The 27,600-nt window shown below is 45.4% G+C and overlaps 2 protein-coding genes across 4 annotated transcripts in view; one reads left to right on the top strand and one right to left on the bottom strand.

Annotated features, from left to right (window-relative positions):
• Window positions 1-4,939: 4,939 nt before the first annotated feature.
• On the bottom strand, window positions 4,940-9,424 carry LOC147345875 (uncharacterized). The gene is made up of 2 exons (XM_086372077.1): window positions 9,333-9,424; window positions 4,940-8,463 (listed from the first exon to the last, which is right to left on the bottom strand). Exons 1-2 carry the CDS (start codon window positions 9,422-9,424, stop codon window positions 7,371-7,373), a joined length of 1,185 nt encoding a protein of 394 aa, XP_086228203.1. The 3' UTR covers window positions 4,940-7,370.
• The window catches only part of SOCS6 (suppressor of cytokine signaling 6), a 35,586-nt gene continuing 15,410 nt past the window's right edge, over window positions 7,425-27,600 (top strand). Inside the window, exons 1-2 of one of the 3 annotated variants that reach the window (XM_086372187.1) lie at window positions 7,425-7,473; window positions 13,425-13,615. The gene's annotated coding sequence lies outside the window, so the exon portion shown is untranslated. Of the gene's footprint in view, window positions 7,474-7,794; window positions 7,932-8,648; window positions 12,195-13,424; window positions 13,616-27,600 lie in introns of those variants that run through there. The other 2 variants (XM_086372184.1, XM_086372185.1) reach the window with 2 other exon arrangements.

Here is a 27,600-nt window from a genome sequence, read left to right as displayed (position 1 = left end):
ATTCTGTGAAAAGTATTATAAACTTACTACAATACTATACAGCAAATTGTGTTAGTTGGGTACTTAGGCTAACTTTGTTGGACTTATGAACAAAGCGGACTTACAAAGGCACTCTCAGAATGTTTATATGTAGGGGACTTACTGTATTTCCTTCTTCAGCACCCTTTTAGGACAGAAAGAAGTCCTCTGTGATTTCCTGCCTCCAGCTCATATCTCTATTTCTCTATGCTCAGTTCTGTCTGACTCTTTGCAACCCCTTGGACGGTAAAGCCTGCCAGTCTCATCTGTCCGTGGGATTTTCCAGGCAAGAATCCTGCCTGGAATACTCCAGGCAATACTGGAGTTGGTTACCATTCCTTTTCCAAGAGATCTTCCCGACCCAGGGATCCACCCATTTCTGGTGGATTCTTTACCAACTGAGCCACCAGGGTAGCCTACACAGCCCAAGGGTGCCTCCTTGGCTTGCCACGCCTGGGGATGTGGGCCGGTCTCCTCTTTCTCTTGCTGGGGGAGGGCAGCTCAGGTCAGGCTATATTCTCAGCATTTTCCTGTCCTACAGCACGTCCTCCAAGGGCATAGGTCCAGAGCTCTGGTTTTCTTGAAGCTTTCCCTTACATGGTTTCAAATAGGGAGTAGACAGCCCCTTCCCTCCCTCATTGGAGGATGGGATGTGTACAGCCTCTTCTGCACCCTGAAGCTATGTAGGTGGGCTAATTCAGGCAAAACAGGGTTTGAAGTCATTCCTTTTGCGGTTAGATTAGCACTTAACATCAGGGTACTTAACACCTATGATTCCCAGTCTCCAGCAAAACTCAAGTCCAGGGGGACATTCAAATGGATCCTGTTGGAAAGTCATGCACAGGAAATTCTATGGCAGGTATTGTTTCAAAGAGAGTGCCTTTTGATCTCAAGTTCTCTGTCAGCCACTAACATGTGACTCAGGATGGAAAATGTGTGCATGCCAATTCCAGGTGTGTTCATTATTGTTATGTGACAAGACATTTGAATGACCAATATTTCTTCTTGCCCTAGGAGAAATCTCACACTTTTTAAATGTCTGCTGTTAATTATAAAGAGCAAAATGAATTTCATATAAACTATAGGTGAATGGGGAAACAGAGATATGAAAAGTTAAAAATGATGCAAAAATCAAATAACAATGTGATAGTAATACTTAGGTTACAGAATATAAACAATTGATGATGTCTAAAAGTCATATTGCTTCTAGGGAGAAATTTTTACTTTAATGACTCCAAATATAATGGAACAATGCTCTAATAGAGAATTTTAATCCATCCATAGAAGGTACAGTATTATTTCTCTTTTTTTATGGATCGTTAGGTCTTCCTGATGCTTTAAAATTACGAAGACTGAACATATGTAGAAGTTTACTTTTCTATAAAATGCTGATCCTACTTTGGATTTCTAGCTTTTGAATTCAGTGCGTTATCTTGCTGTAAAGAAGAGTTTTTTAACAAATGGAATTCTCTGGTACAGAAGTGGCTGGACCTAGAGACTGCCATACAGAGTGAAGTAAGACAGAAAAATAACACACATGTGGAATCTAGAAAATGAAGAATAAATAGGAAACTAAGCCTACAAGGGACAGTCACCATGTAGGGATGATAATTTGAGGAAGTGCCACCTTTCTGAGCAAACAAATAGGTTCCCACATACCTCCTGCCAGGTCTTAAAAACCCTCAGATTCCATCATTCGGGAGGTAGGCACCATTCCTTTACAGTCAGCATATCCCCACTGAGCAGAATCTAGCTACTGATTGAAATAGCCCAGGAAAATTATTCAGTTCAGTTCAGTGGCTCAGTCGTGTCCGACTCTTTGCGACCCCATGGACTGCAGCACTTCCTCTTAATAATTGCCAACTGAAAAAAATTGCACAAGCTAGAAGTCGAGAATTATCTTTTATTCAGTGGCTTTCTGAGGACAATAGCCTGAACTTCAGCCTCTTGGAGAGCTCTGAGGAAGTGTTCCAAAGAGTTAGAGGAGGAGTAAGGATATACTGAAGCTTCACGGGTAAAGAACCCGCCTATCAATGCAGGAGACATATGAGACGCAGGTTTGATCCCTGGGTCAGGAAGATCCCCTGGAGAAGGAATTGGCAACCCCCTTGAATATTCTTGCCTGGGAAATCCCATGGACATAGGAGCCTGGCAGGCTACAGTTCATGGAGTCAATGAGAGTTGGACAAGACTGAATGCACGTGCACGCACGCACACACACACACACACACACAAGGATATACAGCAGTTTTTGCTTCAAACATACATAGTTGAACATCAAAAACCTACTGCTAATCACACTGAAACATCCAGGCATCCCAAGATAATGATCCAGTGCCTTTCCATGTATGGGAAGATGCAAGTGTCTGGCTTCACTGCGATGATTCCTTTGATAAGCATCTCAACTATCCAGTGGCAGTTATCTTGTTTTCTCATCCTGAATCCCCCTCGGGGTGCACCTTCAGAGCTGCTAATGTGGCTGAAGGCTTGACAGTGGGCAACTTGTTGGATGTTTACTGATGTGGCAGGCAATATTTTGGGGGGTCCACATAATTATGCTCTGGAGATCAGGTACCTGTCACTTCCTGAAGGACAAATTAGCCACTCTTCTATATTAACGTGGATCTTTAAAAAGGGTTTTGAAAACTCATTTATCACCAGGATATTCTCAAATAGATGGAAAGAGGAATGAAATATTCAAATTTATTCATCAAAGATTTCCTGAGGCCCTACTGTGTGAACATTTTTCATTTTAGGTACTAGAAGCATAATAGAAAGACGAATAAGACAACGTATCTGCACTCAAAGGAGAACTGCTACAATTCAGGGTAGAGCATAGGATGTGCTGTAAAACCCAATGTGCGCTTTCTCGATAGCATGACGTCTTTTCTGATGGGGTGGATCTGAGCCTTGACAGATGATGAGTAAGGTTTTCAATGTATAGAAGTAATCAGAGGGTGTGTTTGTTGGCGGGGTGGTGGTGTGGTGAGATGGAAGAACATTCTAGGCGAAGAGAAAAGCACAGGGCGGGACTGCTTGCAGATGGAGCTACGCGGCTTGGCCGGGCAAAGTGTAATATGAGGAAACAGTGGACGGCGGGGCTGGAGAAGTGGGTTGGGTCCACCTCTCTCTGAATGCCAAGTAACTGAGTCACTCTTCTGTGCTTTACGGAGAATGCAGGGTGAACACAGAATTTATTTTCCAAACAGGAACAACTTCGGGATGAAAGGTGGCACTGTTCACATTTGTGCCAGACTGATAGTTATAACCTGGTGCCATCCTGGGCAAACTGGGACGTTTGGAGACTCTAGTAATTGGGAAGCTCTACAAGGAGAAGCTTTGCCTGGGAGGCGATTGCAATGACTTCATTCCAGAGAACAGGCCTTCAGGGTGGAAGGGGTTAGGGGGAGGGCGGAGGGGTGGGCAGGCCTAGGACTCCCTGTGGCTATCACAACAAAGCATCACAAACTGGGTTGTTGTTTAATTGCTCAGTCATGTCCACCTCTTTTTGCGACCCCATGGACTGTAGCCCGCCAGGTTCCCGTCCATGGAATTCTCCAAGCAAGAATACTGGAGTGGGTTGCCATTTTCTTCTCCAGGGGCTCTTCTCAACCTAGGGATTGAATCTGAGTCTCCTGCCTTGCAGGCAGATTCTTTACCACTGAGCCACTGGGTAAGCTCTACAAACTGGGTGCTTTAACGCCACAGAAATAGTTCCTCTCCTGGTCCTGGAGGATAAAGCAGCAGAAAATCAGGCTGCCTGTAGGGTCATGCTCTCCCTGAAGCTGTAGGGAAGCATCCTTCCTTGCCTTTTCCAGCTCCAGGTGTTGGCAGCAGTTCTGGCAGTCCTTGGCTTGTGGGCACATCACTGCCCTCTCTGCCTTCCTGGGATTCTCCCTGAGCATCTCTGCATGCCTGTCCTGTGTCTCTTTTCCTCTTATGAAGTCAACAATCAAATGGGATGAACGGCCCTCTCTACTCCAGTATGACCAAGTACCAACTTCATGACATCTGCAAAGACCCCACTTTCAAACAAGGTCACACTCAGAGGTTCTGCTAAGGACATGTATCTTTGGGGACACTCTTCCATCCAGTACAAATCCCGATCAGGGGACTCTGCACGAGTGGAAGACCTCTCATGAGCCTCAAAGACAGAAGGTGAGAGGCAGCAGAATAGCCGTGGAAAGCAAGAGGGATGTAGAAAGTGTGCAGTGTTGCTTACTTGGGCCAATTTCCCCCAGGACTTTTAGCACCGAGGATGGACTTGCAATGTCAGGATGAGTTTGTAAGGCTACCCACCATGTCCCATCCTACTTCTTCTATCCAGTTTTTTTCAGTCCAAGGTCCACATTTTTTCTCTTCTGGAGGAAAGAAGATCTTTAATACTAGAAATCAAGCCAGACTTGAAACTGGGAGAGGGCAGTTGAAGTCATGACTCAGCTACTTTTAACTCTGTCACTTGGGCAAGTCATATGATTTCTTAGAATCTCTTTCCTCCTCCATACTATGAGGATGCCGATCATGGTCCGGAAGGTTCTTTGTGGCTCTACAAGCTGTGATTTCAGGAGGAAGAGGAAGAACTGAACTCCTTCCAAAGGGCAAAGGGCCCTTTGCCAGGACCGCCTTTTTAGCAAGTGTGTCTATCAGACAGGGGCCTCCTCAATGGATGGCTCAGTGGTAAAGAAACCGCCTGCAATTCAGGACACACAGGAGACACAGGTTCAATCCCTGGGTCAGGAAGATCCCCTGGAGGAGGAAATGGCAACCCACTCCAGTACTTTAGCCTGAAAAACCCCATGGCCAGAGGAGCCTGGTGGACTACAGTCCATGGGGTCTCAAAGAGTCAGACACGACTAAGCATATGATGTATCAGACAGTGCTGACTAAAGCCAAAATGTTGGAATTCAGCCAAACATGGAGATTTTCTTTATAAAAATTTTATTAGTAATTAGTGTGTTATTTCTTATCTACAGCACTATTTCCATTTTAAAATTTTTTTAATTGGATAATTGCTATACAAAGTTGCGTTAGTGTCTGCTACACAACAAAGTGAATCAGCTATGTCTACATATATCCCCTCTTTCTTGAACCTTCCTCCCACCCCGCTCCCTCCCACCTCTCTCTCATCACACAGCACCAAGCTGAACTCCCAGTGTAACACAGCAGCTTGCCACTAGCTATCTATTTAATATATGTCAATGCTATTCTCTCAGCTGGTCCCACCTTCTCCTTCCCCTACGGTGTCCACAAGTCGGTATTCTACGTCTGCATCTCTATTCCTGCCCTGCAAATACGTTCATCAGTACCATTTTTCTAGATTAGCATGGAGACTTTAATTTATCCACTGGGGTATCTCTACCCTAAAGTTGTTGTTGTATTATTCATACTGTTATATCACTATTATTTTAATGGTTAAGAGCTCATATTTTAGAGTCAGAGAGACCTAAGTCTGAATTCCAACTCTGCCTTCTAGCAGGGTGTGACTTGGGAAAGTTACTTACTACTTATAATCAAGAAGGCACAGTTTTCTCACCTGTAATGTGAGGATGATGATAATACAGATCTTACAAACTCACTGTTAAAATAAAGTAGATAATATATGCCCCAAAATAGTTGCATACCTTGCTTGTAAAATACATATTACCTAGTAACAGCAATCATTACGGACCAGGTACCAAGTTAAACGGTTTTGAGCATTATCTCAAGCAATTGCCACCACTGTTTAATATAGAGTCAAGAAGATCCCCAGGAGGAGGAAATGGCAACCCACTCCAACATACTTGCCTGGAGATCCCCATGGACAGAGGAGCCTGGGCTACAGTCCATGGGGTCTCAAAGAGTTGGGAATGAACTGATTTAATAGAGTTAATACAAAAATATAAAAACACCTCCCCCGTTCTCACCCCTCTTCTTCTAAGAAACCGAGGTTACAACTGAGAAGCTTGGTTAAGCTCACACCTCTGTATGAATTGTCAAGGCTGAGACGCCACACCAGCTCTGCCAGACTCAGAAGCCGGGGTCTTGATCCTGTCTCCTGGATCACGCTTATCGTGCTGATCAGCCAGCCCACTGCCACCTTCATGCTTATCAGCCCTGCTCCCCAGCCTCCAACTACTGGCCTTCTTCAGATCAGGTAAGGAAACACCAGTCCGATTTCCAGTCTGTCCCGCGTCTTCTTCTGAATGGGCTTACCACAAGAGGGGTGGGTTGAAAAGTTTGTTTCATCTCTGTTGTTGGGGTTGTTCAGTGGCTCAGTCGTGTCTGACTCTTTTAGACCTCGTGGACTGCAGCAGGCTTCCCTGTCCTTCACTCTCTCTCAGGGTTTGTTCAAACTCATGTCCATTGAGTCAGTGATGCCATCCAACCATCTCATCCTCTGTCCTGTTTCATCTCTAATTAATAAGTACTATTTTTACTAACCTGACTGATCTATTTCAGTCAACATTCACTGTGATTGGACATCTGAGAACTGAGTTGCATTTAAATCAGATTAACACTAATAATAGGAGTTTATTTTTACTTATTTTTCGGCCTCTCTCCAGGCATGCGGGCTATTAGTTCCCAGATCACGGATGAAATCTGCACCCCTTGCAATGGAAGCAGGGAGTCTTAACCAGTTGACCACCAGGGAAGTCCCTGTAGGAATTTAATAACAAATTGAAATAAGAACTAAAGATGACAGAGGTCTGGTGAATCACATGTACCAGATGACATCAACCTTATATATATACTATTCAGTCATACAAACCAGCTGAATCACCTGACAATGCAACTTTTAAATTATTAATCTGGGTTTGGTGTTTAGATGAGAATTGTATATCGAACATTCATAAGAATTAAGATCAATTACTTAAACTTTTAAAAAACTAACAGCTTTAATGAGGTATAACTCAGATATACATTCACTTTGGAAAAACTTTAAGACTTTTTTTCCCCTAGCCTTGTTTCCTTTTTAAAAGCTCCATGCTATTCAAGAAATACAACTTTCAAAGCCAACACTAATTCTCGTTAGACTTTAATGATACTTATCTTTAACCACTTTTCTTCGGATGAAAAGAGAAATAAATGTTCCTGTAGCTTCTCGCTGACAAAAGTCCAATTTGCTGTTAATTCTATATGCAGGTAGCAAAGAATCCACAGAGTTTGAGTCAAGTTACCAACAGGCAACTTGACATCACACTGCCTCGGAACTCGGAACTCGGCGGCACAAACAATAAACTATTTCTGCATTAAAAAAAAAAAAAAAACCATGCATAAAAAAAAAAAAAAAACCCCACTAACAAGGACTAAAGGGAAAAGCAGATGGGCTGAAACAAGGAGTAAGTTTTTCTTTTAATCAGCACATCTTACGGTTAAGCTAGAGAAAGGTGTGGGAAGGGCCCGGCTCGGGCGCGCGCGCTCGGCCACTCCGTCCCGCTGCCCGCGGGGGCCGGGTGGTCCCGGTCACCGCGCCAGGTGAGCGGACCCCCGACCGCAGGGGACGAGGCCGGGGCCGGCGCCCGAGGGCCGTGGATACGGTCCTTCCCGCGTCCGCCCGGCCGCCGCGGAGGCGAGGCTGCAAAGGCGGCGGACGAGGGGGCGGGCCAGCGCGCAGGGGCCGGGGGCGCCCGGAGGGCGGGTGCGGGCGCCGGGACCCCGGCGCGCACCGGCCCCGGCCCCGCCCCGCCCCGCCGGCCCGCCCCCCGCGCCGACGCCCGCCTGCGCCGCGGGCCGAGAGGTGGGCGCGGGGCAGCCCGCTCGGCTCCTCGGCGGCGGCTGCGCTCGGGCCGGCGGCCGGCGCGCCGCTCCTGGAGGAGGCGGCGAGGCGGGAGGAAGAGGAGGAGGAAGGCGGCGGGAGGCGGAGTTGCGGGCGAGCAGGGCTGAGCGCGGCAGTCGCGCCGGCGCGGGGCGAGGACGCGGAGCGGCGCCGCCGGGTGAGCGTCTGCGGCGCGGGGCTGGGCCGTCCGCCCGCTCCCCTCGGGCGCAGGGGGCGCCGCGGCTCCGCGGGCCGGCGCGGGGCGGCTCCGGCGCGGGCGGGCCGGGGAGCGGCCGGGGCCTCGGCGGGTCCGCGGGCGGGCGCCGGGCCGGCGGGGAGCGGCGTCCGGGAAGCCGGGCCGGGGCTCCGGGCCGGGGAGGCCCGAGGCCTGCTTCCGCCGCGCGCGCCGGCCCGACCCCGCGGCCTCCGGCCCTTCGCCGCGCGCGCCGGGCCCGGGCCGCCGCCTTTGTTGCCCGCAGCCCGGCGGGGAGAGGCCGGGGCTCGGCGAGGCCTGGGGCGGCGGCGCGGGGCCTGCGCGCTCGGACCCCGGGGCCGGCGGCCGGCGGGCGCGCGCGGGAGGCCCGGGCCGCGGCGTGGCCGGGACCCCGGTGGGCTCCGCGCGGGGACGCGCCGCCGGACCCTCGTGGCCGTGGGGACGGGGGTACGTGAGCCCGCCCCCGGGGCCGGGCCGGGCCGCGGCGCTCGGTTCGCTTCGCGGACACCTTGGTGCCTCCCTTCTGGGTCACATCTATTGACATTTGTCCCGGGGCAGGTCCCGGCCCAGAACTTGGAACGTGTGCGGTCGTCTGCAGGCCAACTTCACGTTTAGTCGGCATGTGGAATTCGGGGTTCCCAGCCCCACTTTTTGGAACTCAGGGCCAGGTGGGAATATGGGGGCAGACCTTAGGCTTCCGGTAGATAATAATGTTGGATTCAGTTCCACGAATGTTGTCTTGAAACGTCTGCCCTGGAAAAGGCGACCTGCCACTTTACTGTGGATGAGGATGGAGAACGTAGTAATCACGGTTAGATGTGAATGAGACACAAAACGTTGCCCAAATACGTTCTTCATGGACTGCGGTCCTTGGCTGCACACATGTCTGTCATCAAACAAAAGTAAACTGCCCTCTCCTTTAAGATGAAACGGCGAGGTGTTCCCAGTCGCAGTAGGTGTGCAGTGATCTTGACTTTTTTTTTTTTTTTCTTCTTTTTCTGGTTAACGCAACAAATATCACAACATGAAATCTACTTAGCTTACTTGAATGAATGAATGTTCAGTGGAATATGTAGTGCTGTGGGGAATGTTTTATTTAAAAACATGAATGGCGCTGTTTATCAAGTTTCACAGAGAAAACCTGGAAACAGCCTATGATCTGCTTCCGGTGCTGTCTTATTTCTCAGTATTTCTGCATCAAGTAGCATGGATATGGTTAAGTTTCAGAGGCCACGCCTGCTCCAAGCAGAATATGTGACCAACCCTTTGGTTCTGACACTGTCTCTCATGGTTTCTTGTTGCCTTTGGGGAAGCTGTCAGACTGGCCTTGGACTTAACTGGGATTCTTAGAAGAGCTCAGCTCACCTGTGACCTGGCAAGTACTTTCTACTGGTCTGGGTAGGATCCCCCACCTTATTCACCGGAACCTTGACCTTTTCGGGGCCTCCCTTCAGCATCTCTTTTGAAGCACTTTTTCCCCTTATGATCTTTAAATACCTCCTGAATTGGTGGGAAGTACCTGGCACTGCCCCTTTCCCTTCTCTTAGTGGGAAGGTGGGCAAGCCTTAGACATGGCCTCCCCAGGACCCAGGGGCACACTCTTGGGTGTCACCTGACACCCTCCCCTGTAGCACCTTGCAGGGGAGTGGCCAAGCAGGGGTTGGGGTGCCATTGACCTGGGCTACAGCCAGCCTGGGCTGGGCAGTGCCCTGGGAAGAAAACTCAGCTGTGCTGACTGGATTCCTAATCATCTCAGGTTCCTTTAAATGGCCCTCTTTTTAGGGAACAGAAGCAAGCATCTTCTTAAAGCCTGTCTTGTTAGGTAACCGTCACTCTTTAGAGAAAATTCTGGTAATTTTCTCCCTTGTGATCAGTTTTCAAGAAGCTGATTTTTTTTACTAGTATTTTCTTTTATTTGCCTCATGGAAGTAATCGTGTGATCTTATTTCAGAGTTATTACGTAGCTTCCCTGGTGGCTCAGGTGGTAAAGACTGCCTGCAATGTGGGAGATCCGGGTTTGATCCCTGGGTCGGGAAGATCCCCTGTAGAAGAAAATGGCAACCCACTCCAGTGTTTTTGGCTGGGAAGTCCCATGGACAGAGGAGTCTGGTGGGCTACAGTCCATGGGATCGCAAAGAGTTGGGCACAACTGAGCGACTAATGCAGTACTCCAAAAAAAAGGAAACTGTCAGGATCATTTCTGAGTTTGTGTCAATTACTGTTATTATTCACTCATAAATATGCAGTCATGCAAAATGGGTCATGCACACACACAAGATACACACAAATATGTTGAAGTATGAGGTCAGGTATTCAACAAATATGTTGAAGTGTGAGGCCTCCCTGGTGGCTCAGATGGTAAAGAATCTGCCCACAATGCAGGAGACCTAGGTTTAATCCCTGAGTTGGGGAGATTCCCTGGAAAAGGGAATGTCTACCCACTCCAGTATTCTTGCCTGCAGAATCCCATGGACAGAGGAGACTGGCAGGCTGTAATCCATGGGGTTGCAAAGAGTTGGACATGGCTGAGCAACTAACACACACACACATGAGGTCAGATTCCCCATGTTAGTTATAATCTGGTGTAGCTAATGGATGTGTATGCATCTATTTTAATACTTAAAAAGGGCAAGTAGGTAAATGACCTAGAGGTAAAAAGATCACCTTTTGCTGTTTTCTGCTTGTTGCATCTTTTATAGGAAATGAAGATTGTCTATTTCAGTTCTCCGCCCTCATTCCTAACCTCTTCCACTTCTGGACATGGCACATCTGTGGTGTCCGGTTACTTTCATAAAATTGTGAAAGTCGTTTTGTAAGGGAGACATTTATAATATTAGTGTGTCATGATAAGGGGAAACTTTCTTGTATGACTAGCTTGATTGAAAGAGTTATCCAGGTAGTAAAAGAGAAACAACACTGGGACGTGTTCTAAAGTGTACCGAGAGTGAAATTGTCATTAGTGTTTTTATGGTTAATTTATTATGCTGCATAACATGTTGCTTTATGTGCTAAGTAGGGAAGACTTTTAGACTAAGGGCACATTTCACGTTAAACCGGCGTCAGGGTCGTCTTTGATGGTTCATACAGACTTTACATTTACTTTGTTGTGACATTTGTTTTGGGTGACTGTCGGCCTTGTTGATGTTTGAAGAATAGATGTAGAATAGTCTGAGATAAGTCATTGAGGATTTCCACTCTCCCTTTGAACATGGAGGACGTTTTGGAGGTGTTAAGTCTTTAGTGCGGCGTGTAGGTTGCTAGCTTGTGACCTTGAATACACAGTACATCCCCTCGGAGTTTTATTCCTCATTTGGGGCTAAGATGGGGGTAATAATCCATCTGACAGAGTTACTGTGAGTACGCAGATGTTTTGTGTAAAGTGACATCCAAGCTGTTTACCGTTGTTACAAATGTGACTTCTGCCTGACTCCTCAGTTGGTCTTGAAGAATCTTCCCTCTGCCTCAGCGCGGTCATGGTCCAGCCCTTCTCTTCCTCGGCATTCCAGGCTGCGTCTCAGTCCTCACCTTGAACAGGGCTGCTCTTCAGTGGCTCCTCCTGGGGTTGGTTCTTCCTCGGATCGTAATGCCAGGGTCACCGTCTCAGGGAAGCCTTCCCTGGCTCCGCTTCCTCATAGCTCCTTCAGGAACCCCATTTATCAGTTCGTGTGTTTCTGATCTAAGGTTCATCACTGAATTCCTTGGGGAGTGCCGGGCCTGTGGTCTTTCTCCTCTGCCCTCCTCACACTCCTTATGCTTCCTGTCCACTGAGTGGGGCCGTGGGGTGCAGAAAGCTCCTGTGGTTTCTACGTGGTTGTCCACACAGTAAAGGCAGAGGTGTGCTGCCTGGGTCTTGGACGTCTGTTGGTTTTTGTGTTTCTCTTCTTTACCCCTGTCTGCGCTGATCTGCTCAGCTGGATAAATCATAGCACTAATAAGGCCTGAGTTCTTGAAACTCCATGGCCTACATAGCTGCACGTAGGGAGAGTCACCTCTACCTGTCGGGCTGAGGTGTTTGAATTCACTCACACACCTGGCTGGCTGATCCATCTCATCTGGAATCACAGTTGCCTGGAGTGCGAGGAGAGGATCCGCCCCAGGGCACGTTTCCCTTGAAGTTGCCTTACAGAACTTGGTGGGATGAGACTTCAGTTGTCTGGAACCTCTGGCACCCTCAGGATGCGGCAAGAAGGAAGAACTCATTTGGAATTAGACCAGCCAGAGACCTAGGTGACTCTTAGCATAGCTGGTGAAGGCACGCTCTTATAGGGCTGCAGATCGAGGCCTGAATTTCAGCCCTGTGATTTTATAGGGCAGTGATTTTTGAAATAAAATAACAATCTTATTTATCTTCTTGTAAAATAATAATAGTGTGCCTTCCTCCACATCGGTGTAAAAATTAAGTGAGATAATGCATGTAAGGGGCCCTGGTGGCTCAGATGGTCCACCAGCAATGCAGGAGACTTGGGTTTGATCCCTGGGTTGGGCAGATCCCCTGAAGAAGGGCATGGCAACTACTCCAGTACTCTTGCCTGGAGAATCCCATGGGTAGAGGAGACTGGTGGGCTCAGTCCATGGGATCACTGAGTCGGACACGACTTAGCCACTGAGCACGCACAATAGTAATAATTAGTTTAAGCTATACCATGATTGGTGGCTTCCCTGGTGGCTCAGATGGTAAAGCATCCTCCTGCAATGCGGGAGACCCATGTTCGATCCCTGGATTGGGAAGATCCCCTGGAGAAGGAAATGGAAACCCACTCCAGCACTTTTTCCTGGAAAATTCCATGGACGGAGGAGCCTGGTAGGCTACAGTCCATGGGGTTGCAAAGAGTCGGACATGACTGAGCGACTTCACTTCACTTATATCGTGATTAGTTAAAAGAAGTATTCTGATTAACCTGCAGTATCTGCATAAGACTTGGTTTTTCTTGCTGGAGAAGCCTTCTGTGGGGAAAGGGTGTGAAACGAAGAAGAGAAAAATGGACATAAAAGAGGAAGGAGAATGGGAGTCTACAAAAGTACTGCTGGTGCAGCTACTAGAATTTGAGAATTACACATGGCTACAGTGGGGCTTCCCTAGTGGCTCAGGTGGTAAAGAATCTGCCTGCAATGCAGGAGACCTGGGTTCGATCCCTGGGTCGGGAAGATCCCACGGAGAGAGGAATGGCAACCGCTCCAGTATTCTTGCCTGGAGAATTCCATGGACAGAGGCTACAGTCCATGGGGTCGCAAAGAGTCAGACACGACTGGGCAACTGACACTTTGGCAGTGTGAGCAGTGGTGGGCTAACTGGCCCCAGGTCATCGTGGTCGGTTGGTGGGAAATCTTGAGCAGGAACATACCGCACACGGCTGCCCGCAAGGTCCCTGGCACTTGTTCTCCTACTGTGTGTTTTAATATTGTGTTATCACTCTTAACAGCCATCCCACTGAAATTTTTTCTTAAAATTATTAAAAGGACATCACACTTGGAGACTATGTTTGGGGAGCGGTGGCTATTCCGTTGTCCCGGGGAGCCGACTCTTGCGTAGTAGAGAACAAGAAACGCAGAAGACGAGACCAGATCTCTGCAGGCCTGGAAGCCGAAGCCGTCTGAGCGTCAGAAAACCCCTGCTGGCGTCACCATGCCATCCTGAAGTCTGCCACGAGGTGAGTCTGGTTGTGTGAAGAGACGTCTGTCTGTCTGGAGTGGTTTAGTGGCAGCGTGAGATTATGTACACGCTTGTTTGTAAAGTGTCTCTTCCAAGAAGGCAATGGAATATATAGCTGCTCTTAGATAACAGTTCTGGCAAAACCAGTTTAATGTTACTCTTTAGAGCTATTTGGAAAAGGTGTATGCAGCAGGTGCTGCAGATTGTCGTTCGGTGCTGCCTGCTCTTGTTCTTACGTGGTGGTATTCTGGCCACATCAGCAACACGCTGGGTGGTGGGGACAGCAGGGTTAATAAATACTCTTAAAAAACGGAAGATGAATTTTTTACTCGTAGACCTGTCACTTCATGTGATTTTCCTTTTGATGTTTATAATAATAATGAAAGTGTTTTTGGTTTTAAAGAAGGTATCGTCCCTCTGATTAAAGTCATTTCTGTCTATTTACATTGCTTTTAACGTAAAAATATACGTATATATATTTAGGGAATAACATTACTAGCAAGTATCGCTGACTGTCAGAGTGTATAAACGTATACCAAACAAAAGAATTGTATTAGGATTTTAGTGCTTTTATTCATTTGAAGAATTACTGCCTTTCTCGAATTAGAGGGCACCTTCTGATAACCTTATCCTCATGCAGATGACGAGGAGGCAGGTAAGAGTGGTTACCTAACGTGCCTGAGTCACGTACCACGTTGCTGGCAGATTTCAGAATGCAGCTTCCCTGGCTGTCGATGCAGGGTCAGGGTGTATTACTTCTGGTAGCCAGGGAACGTGGACTGTGTCTTCAGGGAGGATGTCACAGTTGCGCTGACTCTGGGACAGCAGTCGGCAGGGCTGTCGGTGCAAGGACAATATCGAAGACAGGCCGAGTGGCGGGAGCTGCCAACCTAGAGGCTGCTTTCTCCTCTCTCTAGGTGACGTTGCCTGGTCTCTGTTTCCTGGTTTGCCTCCTTGATTTGATGGAGCCCATCCTCATAACTTCCTAGAAAGGTGATGGAGTGTGAGATCTTATATGTCAGAAAATGTCCGTGTTCTAAATATTTGATTTGTTGTCTGGCTGTGTTCAGGCTTTCTAGGTGGCTCAGACAGTAAAGAATCTGCCAGCAGTGCAGGAGACCAGGGTCTCTGGGTCTGGAAGATCCCCGGGAGGAGGGCACAGCAACCCACTCCAGTGTTCTTGCCTGGAGAATCACAAGGTCCCTGTGTTAGTCGGCACATGATAGGTTATGCTGCAATGGCAGATAAATGTCTGAAACCTCAGTGTGTAAATGATGCTTCTTGCTCTCTTTCACCAAGTCCATTGCCGGGGGCTCCCCTGGCGTCTTCCTGCAGTTCCCCGTCGCATCACCTGGTGGCCCCAGGTTACCCCAGCAGGTACGCTGATAAGTTAGCACGAGATGTCCCGCCCAGAAGTGACTTGTGTCCTTGTTGCTGGAAGTCCGTTGGCCGGAAGCCGTCACATGGCGGTGCGGGGGCGGTGCGGGTGCGGTGCGGGGCTGTGCTCAGGCAGGGTTGTTGATGTGCAAGTGGGCCGCGCTGGAGGCGGGTTTCCTCCTGAAGTTGAAGGCTGACTTCCAGCTTTCAGTGTTACCACTGTGTCAGCTGCCATCTCTTTCCCTGTCGTGTGTGCGTGATTTTTTTTTTTCCTTCTCTTTCTGGAAGCTTTATAATATCTTTCTATTATCACCTAAATTTTAAAATTTCACCATGATGTGCCTGATTATTATTTATTTTCTTGGGTGTGTGTACTGAGCATTCCATGGTCTTTGAGTGTGTAAACTGCGTTCTTCAGTTTGGGGAAAAGTTTAAAATTTTCTTTGACAATTTCTTTTCCCCCCTTCATTTGCTTTCTTTTCCTGATTAAAGCTCTTCTTTGTTGAGTGTTAGGTCTCCTAGATTGATGTGTTAATTTTTTTTTTTTTTTTTTTTAGCTTTTTCTCAAATATTTAAGTCGGTTTATTTTGGGGTTTTTTTTGGGGGGTGGATTTTCTCAGTTTTTCTTCTATTGAATTTTAATTTTGGCTGTAAGAGTTTTTGTTTTATGTTTTGTACTCCCACTTTTTAATGGCTAGCATCTGACTCTTGTTTTAGATTTGTGATATTTTTTCTTAGGTTTGTTTTTGTTGCCTGCCCTTGTAGCAGGCTTAAATTTCAGCTTTCTTTCATTTGTCTGAGCTGGTTAACACTGTTGTCATCTGCTGTTGTTTGCATTCCAGTTTTCATTGTCCTCGTGTTTTTTTAATTTATTTTATTTTTTAATTTTTTAATGTTTTGGCTGAGTGGCTGGTGGGATTGAACCAAGGCCCCCTGCAGTGGAAGTTCAGGGTCCTAACCACTGGACTGCCAGGAAATTCCACATTCCTTGTGGGTTTTTTTGTGGTGATAAAGCAGTGTATGTTTCATCAGAAGCTTGTCCAAAGTGTTTGTTTTGCCAGCATCAGGGAATAATAAAGTCTTTTACTTTGGGGGAAACCCGAGTCTGATTTTTCTTTAAATAAAGATTTTCATTGTGTTTTCAGTTAGTGCTGTCATGAAGCCACACCCATGCCACTGAACTTTGTGGAACTTAATTTACGAAATACCTGCTGATCTGCAGTGGGCAACATGAATTATTTTCACTTGCATCATTTTAAAAGTATTAGAGGTCCCCTGTTTGGCAGCCTTGAATTAGTGATTACTTTTGACAATTAAGTTATCATTTTACAATGTGTATGACCTTTTCCATTTTGTAAGATATTTATATTTGCTTAATAGGGCTGTATCATTCATTTGAATAATTATTGCTCTACGGGATCTCCTTTATTGCTAATTATCAATGAATCAAGTTTGCATTCACTCTTAATATACATCTAGTAAATCTTACATGGATTACTTTTTGTATCCCAAATGTGCTATTCTTTATTTGTGTATACTTACATAAAATGAGGAAAAGATTGTTACAGCTAAAACTCTTATACTTTAATGCAAATCAAATGAAAAACTTAAATGTTCTGTGCAAAAGCATTTGCACAGATAATTTGCACACATAATTGACAAATTGCCTTTTAAATTGGAGCTTTGTCTTAAGACCTAAGGGCTGAAAGCAGTCAAAGCAGTTGCTTTACTTTTCAGTTACTTTTATGTGCATGTTGCCACTAGGAGTTAAAAATTTTTGCTTTAGTAGTTCAGTATATTTAAGAGACCTTGTGTATAAACAAATCTTGAAGAAGGAAAAGTAGTGAAAGAACTTCATCATTACACTGTTTGGTACAGCACCCCTGCCCCTGAATAAAAGTAAATGACAGACAGATACTTGGGCCCTGCTTAATTGTCAACAGTTGGTCAAAAATTCTCAAAGGATCTTACCTACTTGGTAGTTTAACCAGTAGTTTAATACTTCCTTGTAGGCAGTGAAAGTGGTGAGAGTATTTGGGAAGTTGCTGTTTTTTAGCTAAAACATTGGTAAGTGCCTGGAAAGGTGTAAAAATGTAAACATTTAGAAAATGATCAGCCTCCTCTGGTGGCTCAGTTGTAAAGAATCTGCCTTCCAGTGCAGGACACAGGCTCGATCCCTGGTTCGGGAAGATCCCACGTGCCGTGGAGCAGTTAAGCCCATGCGCCCCAGCTCCTGAGCTTGTGCTGTAGAGCGACAGGAGACACCACCACAGCGAGAGGCCCACACACCACAGCTGGGAGGAGCCCTGTCCTCAGCTAGCGAGAAAGCCCGAGCAGCAACGGAGAATCAGCGCCATAAACAGTTTAAAAATAAATGGTATATCATTAATTTGAAAATAAATGATAAAAATAAATAATTTAAAAATTAGCCTGTATATACATAGAGACAGTAATGAATTGGTAATAGGTATACTACTTTTTAATGGGTAACTGGTTGGTGCAGTGGTAAAGAATCTGCCTGTCAGTGCAGGAGATATGGGTTTAATCCTTGGGTTCTGAAGATCCCCTGGAATAGGAAATGGCAACCCACTCCAGTATTCTTGCCTGGAAAATGCCATGGACAGAGAAGCTTGGCAGGCTACAGTCCATGGGGTTGCTAAGAGTTGGACACAACTGAGCAACTTAGCGCGCACACACTTTTCAAATCCAACGTGTTAAAATCTCAGTTAAAAAATCGAGGAGCGAATTTATTTCAGTAATCAAATCTTATAAACTAGCTCCACTGATGGTTTAAATGACTGAATTTATGACTTTTTCTATATTCAATTTAATAGGAATGTTTTGGACACAGTAATAGGAAAATGTATTTAGAAATGCTCACATAAAAGTTCTCTACAGGTTAAATTTCTAAGTCTCTGCATATTTTTGTTCTCATTGAATCAGATAATTTTAGAGCTTCATGTGTTTTAGAGATCAGCGTCTTCATTTTATATGGGGAATTTGAGACTCTGGAGATTCGCTGTGTCACACAGAAAACTGAGTGCCGTGGTATGGTTTTGTATCTAGCCCACAAAGTGGGAGTTGGAACTTGAAAATTTATTAGAGCTTTTGTTGTACTCATAAACATCATTCTTAATTTTAAATTATATGGCACCTTAAGTCCATTCGTCTTAACTTGATTGTCCGATATCGCTGAGCGACTTAAGTCAACACAGTGTGTGCGTGCTCAATTGTATCTGACTCTGCAACTCCATGGACGGTAGCCTGCCAGGCTCCTCTATCCATGGGATTCTCCAGGCAAGAATACTGGAGTGCATTGCCATTTCCTTCTCCAGGGGATGTTCCGGACCCAGGGATTGAACCCCCATCTCCTCTGTTAGCAGGTGATTCTTTTCCACTGAGCCACCTAGGAAACCCACTTATCTACCTTTATAGCCATGCAAATATTCATATGACTTCTAAAAGCTTATTGTGCAAAGATCAGAGACTCTAAAAGAAGTCAAAGCGATTCTATTACGTTTACTACATTTCACTTATTTAGTAAGTCAGAGATTTTATGCTACTTGCAAGCTACCAAGTTAACCAAAAACATTTCCATTGCTGCTGCCAGAAGACATGAGACTCCTGGGTCAGAGATAAAGGACTTTATTACTCAGGATAGTAACAGGCATCTGTTGCCAGTTCCCTGAGCACCGGTGCCATATTGAGAGAAGATGTCGGGGTGGAGGGTGGAGATGGAGCAGGAAAGCAGTGAGGAGGCTGCGGCAGGGATGCCGATGGCCAGTGTGTTGATTGGACCCACAGGTGAGAGGGCTCTGCCTATGGTTTGAAGATAGGGATTGAGATTGGATGTGGAGTGAGAGAAAGAGGAGAGCCCTGGATGGTGCTGAAGGTTTTGATCTGAGCAACTGGAAGAATGGAGTAGCCATGAATGAAAGTGGGAAAGAGTGCAGCTTGAGCAGGTTTAGGGCTGGGATAGGGAGGAAAAAAAAATCCAGATTTTCATTTTGAAAGAGCTTGAGTCTCAGGTATCCATAAGACAGCGCAGCGGCAGAATCCAGAGAGGAACTGGCTGGAACTGGACTGCAAAGAAGTACGGTTCGGGAGGGGGCTGCACGTCAGTGTTATCTCCTGCGTGAGAATGAGGGACGTGAGTGCGGACGGAGGAGAAGTGACTGGAGTCTGAGTGCCGGGCCGAGCGTGCCTGGGGGCGCTGCTGGTCCGCGGGAGGTCAGCGCAGCACAGCCAGCCTTAGTGACCTTGGCAAGAGCGGTCCCCGTAACCGCGGGGGAGAAGGTCTCCGGTGGGAGTTTAAGAAAAATGGGGGCAAGGGGGTCCTCACATATACGCGTGGTTCCCCCAAGGTGTTAGGCTGTAAAGGAGAGAAGCATAGGTGGGGGTGGGGGAGGTTGGTTTGTATCTTTGAGGAGTGACCCAGCAGAGGGGACTCGTTGGCAGGTGGAGGAGACGGGCGCACAAGCGGAGCGGCCCGTGGAAAGGTCGGTGGGTTTATGGTAGCCGGGTGGGCGTGGGCTGCCGCGGCGCCGCAGTGTCACGTTTGCTTCTGAAGGTCTCGATTGTCTCCGGTAAGTAGGGAGCCCGGCCTTCAGCTGAGATTGAAGGTGGGGGAGATGTAGGAGGTCTGAGGGAAGACAAGACGTGCTCGGCGCGGAAGGGGAGAGCTCAGTGGACCAGGGGATGGAACGTGACTTCCAGGCTGCATTCAGGCTGCCCCTGCGGCTCGCGGAGACGACTGCAGACTGAGACCAGCCAGACGGCTGGTGTTTCTCCAGCCACGTTCCCGGGGAGGGTGCAGGCAGAGTCCGTGTCCCCAGGGTTGTGGTTCCGCCAGGAGAGTTTTTCCGAGTGAGAATGGGGAAAGGGAATTGAAGGAATGTTCTATGGAATGACGGTGATTAACCGTGGAATACAAGCCACTGAAGAGCTGGTGGGGTTATTACTCTTAACGTTTAAACTTTGAATATTTCAGTCCAGACTACATATACACTAAATAAAATGTAATGTCAGATTGGCAAAAAGTTATTTTAAGTGGACTGAGGAGAAGGAGGAGGCTGTATAGGTTCTTAATACAGCAAAAATAATAAGTGTTTTTACCTGTTGACCTGCTTTTTTGTTTGGTGGTCATGCTGTGCCTGAAAAACGAGGAAAGGCTTTGCACTCTACTTTGACTTGATGGATTTACTCAGCCATCCCCTTCTAAACAGTGCCTTACCAACAAACAAGCCTACAGACCTTGTTCTGAAGAAAACACTCCATGTTTTTTGTAGAATATTTTGAAAATAAGGTACTGGAAATAATACTTACAAAGTCTTCTGTGATCCAGTTGACAGTTATGTTGTATTTCTTTCTGGTCTGATTTTCCTCCCTATTCTTTCTACATAATTGAGGCCACACTTTACATAAGATTTCATTTCCTGTGTTTTTGCACATAACAAATGAACAATATGAACTTTTCCCCCATGTTATTTATAACTCTGTATAAATATCAGTTTTAGTGTTTCCCTAAAGTTCCATTGTGTAGATGTGCAAGAATTTTGTTTACAGTTCTCGTAATGTTGGAAATTAGAATGTTTCTGATTTTTTAAATTTAAATTTATCTTTTCACTACATTATAAATTGCAGGGGATGTTATTATGCTTTGTTTTCATATTCAGGATTTATAAAAATAGCATTATTGGGTCAAAGAGTATGTTTTTAAGAGTTGCATATATCCAAGTGATGTTTTACAACTATATTAAGATGTTTTCAACTAATGAATATCATTATTTAGAAGAATCTTTGCTGATTTGGCTTGTGAAAGATCACTGCTATTTTAATTTGCATTTCTTTGGATTCTTAGAGGGTCAATATTTTTCTCTGAATATGTCGAGCCAATTGGTTATCCCTGTGCAAAAATGCGAATTAATCCCTTCCTCACACATGAGTCAGTACTAACCAAGTGTTAACCAAGGACTTACCTGTGAGAGGCAAACCCTTTAATACTTTTCTATAGGAAATAACAGGAGATACCATGCTTTCTGTGTTGAAAGTGTTTCTTAAGACAATAGGAGCAGCGGACAATAAAAGAAAACTTACAGATTCGACTGAAATACGTTGAGAAACTTCAGCTCCTCAGGACACCACAAGAAGAGGAGAAAGTCAAGACACAAGTGCTATACAGTGTAGAAAACAGAAAGGAGACGATCTGTGTAAACGGACACGGGGCGATTCCTAGGGGTCTGAAACGCACCCGCCTTGTCATAAGTCTTTGTGGTGTGCACATCTAGTTATGCATTTTAATCATTTTCCATATAATAAGGAGAAAAAGAAGAATGTTTAAAAGCCAGCCCATTTTACGTTGCCACCAGCAATGTGGGAGGGTTCCACTTTGTCTCCCTTCTTGCTGACTCTAGGTCTTGCCCGTCTTGGGGTGGGTTGTGGTCCCTCATTGAGGTTTTCATTTACATTTTCCTCACCACCAGTAGTGTCAAGCACCTTTTCATGTGCTTACTAGCCAGTTGTATGTCTTTGGTAAAAGGTCTTATTTAAATCTTTTGCCCACTTAAGAACAGGTGGTTTTATCATTCAGTTTTAAGAGTTCTTTATATATTTGTTGTGGCTACAAATCCTTTATCAGACACACAGTAAGCAAATATTTCCTCCCAATCTGTAGCTTCTCTTTTCTCTTAATGATGCATTTTGGAGCACGGAAATTTTTAATTTTCATGAAGTCCCAATGCTTAGTGGTTTTTATGAATAAGTTCTCAGTTGTACGCAGTTAGTTTATCTCTAAAGTGCTGAAATGGTTGCTGTTGACAGTTTTGCCCAGCTTTATAGTTTTTACCGAGGAAAAACTTTATAGATTTTGTAGAGTTTTTCTCTGCTTTTTACAGAGAAGATTTGTCAGTCTCCCTTTCCATCATGCCAGAAGTGGATCCCCCTTGGTACATACTTTAAAATTCTCATTTTCAGATGAGGAAACTGAGGCATAGTACCCAGGGTCATTAGGCAGTGGTGACTGCAGAGTCTTGCTCAGAACCACAAGGCTTTGTCCTCCCAGCTCCATACAGTGTTAACGCAGTCAGATAAAATGACATGTCATCGGAAACCGGCAACGGTCTGCTCTTGTGTCTGTCGCTTGGCAAATTCCTTTGCAACTTCAGGACAACTGTTAAACATTCTAAGGTTTAGTTTACTCTTCTATAAAATAGAAGTAAAGCTGGAACCTTGAAAATAGGGTTATTGTGACGATTCAGGAAGATCAGTGTGCATTTTTTTATGCGCAGTAATGCCCCTGGGTTGGTGGTTGTAGTGGCGGTGGAAGTAAGTCTACCAGCAGAAGTGATCGCAGTGGGTGACGAGAAGCCTCTGCCTCCTGGAGTGAGCAAGGTCTCTCCTCTCAAGGATGAGCGCGTCGTTTGGGCTGTAAATGTGTGTCTTTTACAACCCTTCTGCACATGTTTGCTTACTTACATTCTGCACTAGGATCGAAGGCCCTGGAGGGTCAGGACTTTATCTTTCAACTCTGGTTTGCAGCTCTCTCCTCACACTGGTGGAGGAGTGCAGTGTTTTATCAGTGTGAAGACACGTGTGTGAGCTGGAGTGATAATACCGTAGGAGAGGGAGGCAAAGAGGTGAGCGCAGTTAAGGAGCTTACAGAAACAGTAGTGAGTGGTGAGGACGCCTTGTCTGGGGTGAGCTCAGGTCCTGGGGTTGTTAGGCGCCAGGGCTTTCCTCCGTCGGGTGTTTATAGGAGCGGAGCCCTGGGTGAGTCTCAGTGGGAAGCAGAAGACTGAAATGAGAGAGTGAGGTACCGGGGGCGAGACCAGGCCAGGCCTGGGGTTGGGGGGGCAGGTGCATCAGGAGTTTGGAAGCTGGGGAGGATTGGAAGCAGTTCAAGAGGGTCCACAGAGATGGGTGATTCAGGAAAGCTGTTGAGACCTTTGACCCCGAGGGCATCAGCGTCCTGCTTTTGTGACCCCAGGTGGCGAAAACACACAGACAAACACTTGTTTACCTAGCCCGTGGGGAGGAGGGAGTGGTGGTGGCTCTGTGTAAAGTAAAACCTTCTCAGTGGTCACCGCAAGGTCCTCTGTGGGAAACGTATGTCTCCTTGCAGGTGTGGCTTCCTGATCCCATGTCCTCCGCCTGGATGTGTGGTCACTGATACCTGGAGACTTTTACTGTATATATTTAGCCATATAAATACACACATGGGATCATATTTGCCTTTTCTTTTGTAGCTTGCCTTTTCCAGTGTCTCCTGGACCCCTTTCTTCATGCATTTTAATACCCCATCGTGTGGATGGACTGTAACTTACTGAACTAGTTCACTAGCTTTTGACATGTGTTTTCACTGTTGCTCCCTGATATCCAGATCCATTCTACATTTTGACCAGAATGCATTATGCAGCAGAAGTCTCGCGAAGTTTAGATTAAGCGGATCATCCTGCAGAATCAGGGTGTGATTAGAGGCCAGTGCTGTGATTTCTGCCTCAGCTTCCCCACTCGTACAGAGCGGGTGTTACTTTTATTCTTGCTGCCTTTAGCCTCAAGCACCTGTATAGCTTAATCTGTGGGCGGCATTTTTAAGGACATCACATTTATGAGCACTTTGAAACCTCACCGCTAACTTGTGTGATGGGCACCAATACCTCTAAGATGACACAGCTGATGAAGCTGGAGCTGGGATGCAGATGACCCGGAGCAGTCTAGCTCCAGGTGAGTGCTTCCTGCTGTGTCAGACTCGGTACTTCTTATGCCCAGAACTAAACTCGCTGGGTTATGAGGATTAAATGAGACGCAGTATATGCCAAGGCTTGGCACATAGTAGGCCAATATGTGGCCTATATTTGCTAATAGTAGGTCATTGGAGATGGAAATGGAAACCCACTCCAGTATTCTCACTTGAAGAATCCCATGGACACAGGAGCCTGGCAGGCCATGGTTCATGGGGTCACAGAGAGTCAGACATGACTGAAGTGACTAAGCACGCCCATGTGTAGGTCATTAATAGGTAAATGATTAAGTAGTATTAGTTTCTGTTTTTTTTTTTTTTTAATTCTCTTCACATCATTTTCCATATGTCCCTGTTTTTGGCATGTATATATATCTAAAAGACAAATTCCTAATAGCATAATTACTTGGCTCAAGCATATGTGAATTCTAAAATTTTGATAAATATTTTCAAGTAATCCTCCACAAGTTGTACCAGTGTACACTTGAGCAGTTAGTTAATGGTCAGGGCTAGTTCCCCATGGAGAAGGCAATGGCACCCCACTCTAGTACTCTTGCCTGGAAAACCCCATGGGCGGAGGAGCCTGGTAGGCTGCAGTCCATGGGGTCTCGAAGAGTCAGACACGACTGAGCGACTTCACTTTCACTTTTCACTTTCATGCATTGGAGAAGGAAATGGCAACCCACTCCAGCATTCTTGTCTGGAGAATCCCAGGGGTGGGGGAGCCTGGTAGGTTGCCGTCTATGGGGTCACACAGAATCGGACACGATTGAAGTGACTTAGCAGCAGCAGTTCCCCATACCCTTGCCAGCGTTGTTTTTGATTTAGTTTTTTCAAACTCACCAGTGAAGGATATTATCTTGTTTTGTTTTGAATTTTCTTGTTAGTGAATTTTTAAAGTTAACATATAGTTTCAATCAGTCCGACTCTGTGACCCTATGGACTGCAGCACGCCAGGCTTCCCTGTCCATCACCAACTCCCAGAGCTTGCTCAAACTCATGTCCATCGAGTTGGTAATGCCATCCAACCATCTCATCCTCAGTCATCCCCTTCTACTCCTGCCCTCAGTCTTTCCCAGCATCAGGGTCTTTTTAAATGAGTCAGTTCTTCGCATCAGGTGGCCAAAGTATTGGAGCTTCAGCATCTGTCCTTCCAATGCATATTCAGGACTGATTTCTTTTAGGACTGACTGGTTTTTCTCCTTGCTGTCCAAGAACTCTCAAGAGTCGTCTCTAGCACCACAGTTCAAAAGAATCAATTCTTCTACGCTCAGCTTTCTTCGTAGTCCAACTCTTACATCCATACATGACTACTGAAAAAACCATAGCCTTGACTAAATGGACCTTTGTTGGCAAAGTAATGTCTTTGCTTTTTAATGTCCTGTCTAGGTTGGTCATAGCTTTTCTTTCAAGGAGCCAAGCGTCTTTTAATTTCATGGCTGCAGTCACCATCTGCAGTGATTTTGGAGCCCAAGAAAATAAAGTCTCTTACTGTTTCCCCATCTTATTTGCCATGAAGTGATGGGACTGGATGCTGTGATCTTCGTTTTTTGAATGTTGAGTTTTAAGCCAGCTTTTTCACTCTCCTCTTTAACTTTCATCAAGAGGCTCTTTAGTTCTTCTTCACTTTCTGCCATAAGGGTGGCATCATCTGCCTATCTGAGGTTATTGATATTTCTCCCGGCAGTCTTGATTTCAGCTTGTGCTTCATCCAGCCCAGTATTTCGCATGATGTACTCTGCATTATAAGTTAAATAAGCAGGGTATCAAGATGCAGCCTTGACACACTCCTTTTCTGATTTGGAACCAGTCCATTGTTCCATGTCCAGTTCTAACTGTTGCTTCTTGACCTGCATAAAGATTTCTCAGGAGGCAGGTAAGGTGGTCTGGTATTCCCATCTCTTTAATAGTTTATATTCAGTGAAACTCATCCTTTATAGTGTACAATCTGTTGAGTTTATACAAATACATTCAGTCATGTAGCTACCACCACAATCTCAGTGTATCAGTAGAGTTCCATCTTGCCCAAATTCGTTTAATGTCTTTGTGGTAGATGAGTTGAGAATCTTCTAGGGTGTTAACTGGCCACTTGAATTTGTCTCCTTCTCTTGCTTGCTTGATTTCTCTCTTGCTTGTTTTTTTTACTTTCCTTCGGTCCTTTCTGTGTCAATTTTTCATTTTCATTTATATTTTGCTCATTTGCTTCTAGAACTGTATACCTTTCTCTTGCTGATTGCTAAGAGCATGGTCTATGTGACAGAAATTCATCCTTGGTCATGTGTGTTTACAGGCTTCTCTGATAGCTCAGCGTGTTTTATAAAGAAAAAAACCAAAAAACCTGCCTGCCAACTCAAGTTTGATCCCTGGGTCAGGAAGATCCCCTGGAGAAGGGAATGGCAACCCACTCCAGTATTCTTGCCTGGGAAATCCCATGGACAGAGGAGCCTGGTGGGCTTCAGTCCACGGAGGTCACAAAAAAGTCAGGTATGACTTAGAGACTAAACGACAGCAACATATGTGTTCGCAGTTTTCCTCCAGCTTGTTTTTTGGGTTTATTTGTGCCGTACATTTTCATTGTTAATGTTTGTTTATCTTTTCCTTTATGGAGTCAAGATTTTATGTTATGCATAGAAACTTGCCGTCTTAAGTTTTTTAAGGATTCTTTCAACTTTCATTCATTTATCTATTTCGTTTGCAAATCTGATCCTTCTGAAATTTATAGTTGCATAAGGAATGAAGTCAAAGTCTTGCTTTCCCCACCATGCTCAAGTGGTTTTCCAGCCTTCTCTCATCGCTTCCTTAGTAACCCGCCTTCCGTCCAGTAGTTCAAGCTGTCTTCCTCGTCACAGACTCCTTCCGTGTGCCGTGTCTGTCTCCTGACTTTGCAGTCCTCCTTCGGGTCTGAGCCCCGGCAGTGCATGGTGATCCTGTGCAGCTCATCCCTTTCATTTGTCCTGTAGCATCTGTCTTGGTTCTCTTTTCATCATTTGTGCGTCTGAGCTCAACATCATCTTGTCAGGTTTCTTGCAAAAACATCATTGATGTTTTCATGGGGTCTTGAACCTAGTATTTTGACAGGATTTAACTGTTTTATTGAAGAACATAATGTGTCTTTAGGTCTTTTATGCTCCCTTCTGAGGAGTTTGAGAATTTTTTTCATAAAGTTAGGGACATTTAAAAAATTAATTTCATCTTTTTTTTTTTTCCCCGTGGGTGTACATGTGTTCCCCATCCTGACCCTCCATCTTTTAAAAACCATTATAAGTAGAATCTAGTCTTTTATTATATTTTCTTATCAGCTTTTTAAAAAATATAGAATTACTAGTGATTTTTATGTGTACATTTTTAGTTACTTGACTGAATTTTCTTCCCCCCGCAATAGTTTTTCAGCTGCATCTGTTGTGTTTCCAAGTATTCATTCAGTCATGTCATTTGTAAATAATGACAACTTGTTTCCTCCTTTCCAATATTTATGCTTCTTACTGTTGACAGATTAACTGGCTACTCAGTTAAAATAATGCTAATTAATAGTATTGATAATTGGCGTCCTTGTTGTCGCCTGTCAGCATTTATTCATTATGGTTCATAATTTTGTTATAGTTATTGTGTTAAATGTCCATCTGTTTCTATTCTGCAAAGACTACTTTTGAGGCGAATCAAGAATTTATGTAATTTTTTTCAAATCTTTCTTGTTATTTACAGCTGTGATCATAATATTTCTTCTTGATGTATGGTAGATTATGTTAGTAGATTTACAAATACACAGTCATACCAGCAAACCTCGGATGTATCTTACTGAGTTGTTCCCCCCACCACTCTCAATGTTTGCTGATATTTAGGAGTTCTATTTTGGTATTCATAAGTTAGAT

The sequence above is a fragment of the Bos grunniens genome, chromosome 24 (assembly GCF_055505025.1).
Source record: "Bos grunniens cultivar Pamir isolate PY7600 chromosome 24, Bosgru_T2T1.0, whole genome shotgun sequence".
Lineage (NCBI taxonomy): Eukaryota > Metazoa > Chordata > Mammalia > Artiodactyla > Bovidae > Bos > Bos grunniens.
Note: the sequence above shows the minus strand (reverse complement) of the source record. Positions and strands in the feature narration are given on the sequence as shown.